The 6,000-nt window shown below is 43.5% G+C and overlaps 1 protein-coding gene across 2 annotated transcripts in view; it reads left to right on the top strand.

Moving 5' to 3' along the window:
* Positions 1-552: 552 nt before the first annotated feature.
* unc5a (unc-5 netrin receptor A) overlaps positions 553-6,000 on the top strand; it is a 137,685-nt gene continuing 132,237 nt past the window's right edge. For both annotated transcript variants that reach the window (XM_046030433.1, XM_046030432.1), the window contains exon 1: positions 553-1,158. In XM_046030433.1, the coding sequence (XP_045886389.1) occupies positions 1,068-1,158 (91 nt within the window). In that variant the 5' untranslated portion in view covers positions 553-1,067. The remainder of the gene's footprint in view (positions 1,159-6,000) is intronic.

The following is a 6,000-nucleotide window of genomic DNA, read 5'->3' as shown; positions in this document are numbered from 1 at the left end:
CCCCCCCCCCCCCCCCCCCCCCCCTCTGAAGTGTATTAATAATCTGCTGTCAATTGTAAAAAGGCATGGCTGAACAGTCTGAAAATCACCCCACTGACACCTCCAGAAAATGAGGAAGAGCTATCTGGAACATAAGTCACATCCTGGTCTGGGTTTGTTGACAGGTGTACACTCTCATGGGAGCGCTAATCCTCATGCTTCTTCATCTGTGCTCTGGCCGTCACTGGTGTACTGCAGCAGACACACAAAACCTCAAGACAAAGCAGAGGCACATTTAACTGAAACTCAATGACATGCAGATGTGATCTGTGTGGATTTGTATGCAAAGCAGCGATCCTCTCATACAGGACTGAATGTCATATCCATCATTTTCATGTGAGGCAGAAAATATGAAATACACACTTGCAAGAATACGATGGAATAATTTCCATTCTGTTGTGCATGGCCAATATGAGCTTAGTTATGCTTATTCAGTATGTAAATGTTTGCCTAAGAAAAAGATATAACAGCAGGGAGCGCTGAGGACGCTCCATTCCCGGCGACCACGCAGAATCCGTTCCTGGTTTTGCTGCTCCGCTCATCGCAGCGTATACCTTCCCAGACTCTCTCAACACTCCAGCATTGCTGTGCAAGCAGATGTTTCCTCTCCGGTGCCAATTCTTACAATTTTCGCATTTGGAGAAGGTGTTCTTTCGCGCGAAAGGCTGCAAAGTGACAAGAAGCAAGAGAAACTGCCCCCCTCCTCGGCTTACTGAGAGGGCAGAGTTGTGAGCGGAGTGCGGCTTTGGAGTAATACAGTAGCCTATAGAGAACCCGCGGCGGCGAGCAAGGGAGCAGCTTATTCACCACACCTGTGATGCGTTGTTCAGAGCAACGAGGACGCACGACCGGGATGCTGATGGCCACAGTACGGCAGAAGGATATGTGTTGAGGAAAAGACTTGGGCGTTGTGAAAAAGGCGTTAAGTGCTACAGAGGACACTCTTCGGACCTTAAAAAGCCCAGCGTGCCAGTGTTTCTCCTCTGCTCCCTGCCTTTTGAAACTTAGGCGATAAAAAAAACACGAAGATGCCCTTACTTCGGGGCCCCTTTGTCCGCTGTTGGTTCAGCGCTACGCTCCTTATGCTCTGGCTCGTCTTCGCTGGCTTTACCTGCACTGGTGAGTTTCAGTATATCATTTGTGCTTTTGAGCAATTGTAGCCTACTCGTAAACATTTTTTTGCCAGGGGAAAGCACTGTAAGTGCTTTGAAAAGGGGCTGCACGTGCAAGTTTGCTGGTGTTTTTTCTTTGACGAAATGTAGCCGCGCATGACACGAGCACGTTATTGTTCCACAATTTGCTAGCACTAACGCTCACCAATTAGCCTGCACCTTCAAGGTTACACAGGAGAGAGTGTGTTGGCTCAGACATGTCTACCAAGGTTAAAACTTGACACAAATGTCAACTATCATTGTCCAGCTTTCTGATATTGCTAATATATCTATCTCAAGCAGCGCCGTGATGTATATTATCCCCAACGTCATGAGTGTAGGGGGAAGTTCGGGCTTCACCTGCTTGAATGGACTGCGAACAAACCTGCACTTCAAGAGATGTTTTAACAGACGGGCCGTGGACAATAAAAAGGCAGTGCTCAGTAACACTGCGCTCCTTTCATTCTGTCACATAAACAACCATGACTGCGAGTCTAATTCCAATATAAGAAGAACATCACCTCGCTAATCATTTTGTTATTAAATCTTTGAGCTGCACAAGAGCGGAGTGGGCAAACCGTATATTCAGAGGCTGTATTCATCCATCTAACCGGGTGCTCTGCTGGCTGCAAACAGGATCATTCAACTCCACGTTTCTCTCCGGCCAGGACTCATTCCTGCTGCATTTGCAGTATGGTGACAGCTTTACGGAGTTGGTAGACGACCTGCTCGCACTGATGAGTTACATTTTATGATGTAGCCTCTTGGCTAGACACTGCCGATTGCATGCAAATGTGCTTTGATGTGCTAAACAATCATCAACAGTGGGGTGAACTGAAGTGCCCTGACCGGAGAAACGTTTCCCTCAGCAGCTACAAATAAGCCATTTGTGAGAGAGATTGTCAGATTTCCTTTTAACTAAATTAGATTTTTCATTTCAAAGATCAAATAGCCTTATAATAAGAGTATGTAACAACTAGCCTACTTGTGCAGATGACATTTTAATTTTCATGACAGTCAACATAACAAATCGAGTGCAGCTGGCCGCTGACCCTTAATATTACAGGTTACTGCATAGTGCACAATCAAGCCAGTTGTATCTGTGATCTGACCAATGCATGTTGCCCATAATGCACCAGTGCAGTTGATGGCCTGTTTTCTTTACTACTACTTTTTAAAAAAATACTCATTCTCCCTGATGTTAAATATCATCCTCGCAATGCCACACAGCTGGAAGCTGCTGGTGAGTATCCAAAACACAAGAATTTCACACATCATTTGCCTTGTGCTTGTTTCCAAACTGTTAACCTTGCTTTGGACAGAAGGCAAACATGTTAAAGTTGGTGTAATTGTGTCTCTTGCTTCAGGACACTGTGATGATGAATTGAGAGGGCTTTTCTCTTGCATTAATTAGTGTATAATTATGAATATATTAGGATTAAATAAACAATCATGCTCCAGGGACCTCATATATCAAGCTACATAAGTAGCAATGCGGTGGTATTTACAAGTCATTTTATGATGCATGTTGAAACTGATGTATTTTGATTGGGTTGCTGGGTTATATGGGTATAGTGGTAGTTCAGTGATTACCTAAATTCCCATAGGTGTGATACTGTTTCGTTTTGTTTTGTTTGCTCTGTGATAGACTGAAGCTCTGTCCGGGGTGTTTCACTGCCTTTCACTCAATGCATGCTGGGATAGGTTCCCAGCCCTTCTGTGACCCTGAATAGCAATGAGCCAGTTCTTAAAAATAGATGAATTTAGGGGTATAGGTAAAATCTGTTTTATTCTTTTCTGTCTTATTTATCATATTTTTGGCAGACCCCACTCCCTGTTTCAGTCTGTCACTCAGTATCATATATTAGGTCAATACAAGCATCCTTATAAGCTCTCATCACAGTTTACAGGCTACTTTTATAGGACAGAGTGAGTTCCAGAAATGGATCGGAAGGTAATTTGGTAGCCAATTCTTTCTACATCAGGGCTGGGACAGTCTCTGCTGAGATCAGTTGAGCTATCCTCTGTAGAAAGGCAAGGTGCTGACTTGGCATTCGTCTGTATCAAAAGCCGACTTGTCTTTTTTGCAGGGAAACATAACTCAGTCAGTAATAAAGGTAGGCCTGTCAATCTAGATTTGTGCTAGCCAAGCACTTTCCCTTTCACTGTGTTGTGAATGATCTGACGGGCCGGACAGAGGTATCCTTTCAGCCTCAGGAACAAAGAACTGTACTGCTTTGGCTGTATGTCCACACCACTTGATGTTTTCAGTATGCGAAGTGTGTGCCTGCCTGTGTGTGTGTGTGTGTGTGTGTGTGTGAGATAGAAAGAGGATGTTTCCACAAGGATTTGCATACATGCATTTCTGCTGCGTGTGTTAGGTGTATGTCTGCAGATTATTTCAACTCCTGTTGCCTCTCTTGTTTCCCGTTTATTTAAGCTTGCCTTTTAGTCTATTGCCAGTTGTTAGTCCCTTGTGACTTCCTCAAGGAAAGATTATCAAAAGCCAGCAATCCATGCAGAGAGAATAAAAATCCTGGATTTGTCTTTGTTTTTCCCTCTGCCCAATGAGAGCGTTGCCAAGCAATTGTTGTCTGGTTCAGCGAGGGAGCATGGGATTTGGTATCCGGCACCTTGTACTTGTGTGAGCAGTCACCTCAGAGCAATTTCCACGGGGTGTAAACCTTGTGATGATGCAAGGAGATGGCCATTAAATGACAACAAGCAGAAATCTATTGCATAATACAGTAATTTGCGAGTTCCCATTTCTTAGTACAGTAATATAAGAGATTCTTTTGCCAGACTTCTCATCATTCTAATGTGACTCATCCCAGAGTTGTCTTTCTCACAGCCAGTTTTGTCTCTCGTCATTGACTCACTAAAGAATGAGATAAGGAGAGTAAAAACTGAAATTAACATAATTTATTGGGGGAAATTGCCTTCTGGTCAAAGGAATTTAAAACCACTTCGTTTCTGTCCCATAGCTAATGCATGGCAAATGATCATCTCTATGTATTTGCAGGGATATGGTCTTTTACAGGGAAGGGATAATTTGCAACCAGAAAGAGTTTTTGTTCCCGCTAGTCATGGGAGATGTATTCAAATGACACAGACAACGGTAAGACTTGTGCACTGGGGGAGGGAAATTTTATATAAAATTATTTATTTTCTCAACTGCTGATACTCACCCAGTAAATTAGCATGATGTAAAAATGCGGAGTATATCATGCAAGGAGGCAATTACACTTTAGAAAAAAAAAACTTTAAATGATTTCACTCCTCAGGAGTACAAATGCTTGTTATGAATTTTATGCTGCCTAGTGAATTTGAATTGGACAAAATCACAGTGAAAAAGTGAGTTGGAATTGCGTATTTGCAGGACAGAGCTGATCAAATGTATTGCATTTCCATCATGTTAATTTGTCTGAAAGGAAGAATGCAGACAGAATGAATGACTCTTCTGCCTGTCCAGGTCTTGCAAAATTTCTTCAGTTTGAGTTACTGTGATTAATGGAGACAGAGATAATAGTTCAGCATAAATGAATAAAAGGTAAACAGTGCATGTCAACACAGGTCAGCTTTAAACAATGGAGCAGCACGCTCCATTTGGTGACAAATGCCCAGGCACCTTATCTTTCAGAACGCTATGTCCCTGTGCTTATCATTTGCAAACGGCAATCTTGAGGAGCAAAGGAAGGACACAGGCTTAGCCGAGGACACGTGGAGGATGAACCTTGCAGAGGGAGGAGTTAGGTGTTATTTTCTGCAGTCTGTGCACAGTCCCTGCAAAGGCACTACATCTCTGTCAAACTCTGCCCTTTTGTTTCAATTACCCCATTTCTATGATTCAGGTCTATGTGAGAGCGCTTAGGGGTTGAAGTTGGGCTGTTTCCCTCCTGAAATGCAGTCCACCCTAGTCACTATCTGTGTTCTATCTAGGTAGCATAAAATTGACCTTTCACCTCTGATATGTGGTATGAGAATACCCTATATTTCAATGGGAACCTTTACCGTACTTCATGGAAAGCCACAGTATGTAGCATTGCATCAGCAGTTGGGAGATTGCTCTCAGTCTAGGCTGTTGTGTTTCTGTTGCTGCTAACAATCCAGTGCCCGCACTCACCCCCACATATCCAAGGGCCACCAATGGGAAGTCGGCTTGTTGAGTTGAGCAGTGAGTCTTTCCCTGGAGGGTCTAATCAAATGTTCTTTTCCCAGGTTAATCTCTCTCCTACACTCTCATGGAGATAAAGAACATGCCATTTTGACCTTGAACCTTGGATGCCACTGTATTCTCTTGCTGGGAGAACACAGCGGCATCACCTCAGCAAAGAACTAGGGACACGTGAAGGTTGATGTTAGTCACAATAGAAGATACTAATGCTGCCAGAAGGAACTTGGCTGTAGATTCCTTCCCCAGAATCTTTTGGCCATCATTTGTTGATGAGAAAACGGATATGGTTTGACAGTGTTGATGTGTGCTAGCCTTTAGATGTAGTATTTGCGTGAAAAGGCTATACATTTATTTTGGGGAGGGTAATGTTTGTTTTTTGTACACATGATGTGCTGTGTGACTGCTCACTTTGTACAGTGAGAATAGTAGTGTGTTAAGAGACATTTCCACATACTCCCTGTTCTCCAAGTGATCAATACTCTTCTCCAAATGGTTAATTGGCCATCAGTCACTGTCAAAGGAAGCGCTTAGAAACCCAGAGGTGTCTTGGTGCAGCTCATAATAAGAGAGTGTCCAGTCCTCTGGGTCCTCTTCTGGCCTTTACTTCAGGCCAGGTGGTGGCTGGGGAAAGCAGAT

This window comes from Micropterus dolomieu, linkage group LG19 (genome assembly GCF_021292245.1).
Source record: "Micropterus dolomieu isolate WLL.071019.BEF.003 ecotype Adirondacks linkage group LG19, ASM2129224v1, whole genome shotgun sequence".
NCBI classification, from domain to species: domain Eukaryota; kingdom Metazoa; phylum Chordata; class Actinopteri; order Centrarchiformes; family Centrarchidae; genus Micropterus; species Micropterus dolomieu.
Note: the sequence above shows the minus strand (reverse complement) of the source record. Positions and strands in the feature narration are given on the sequence as shown.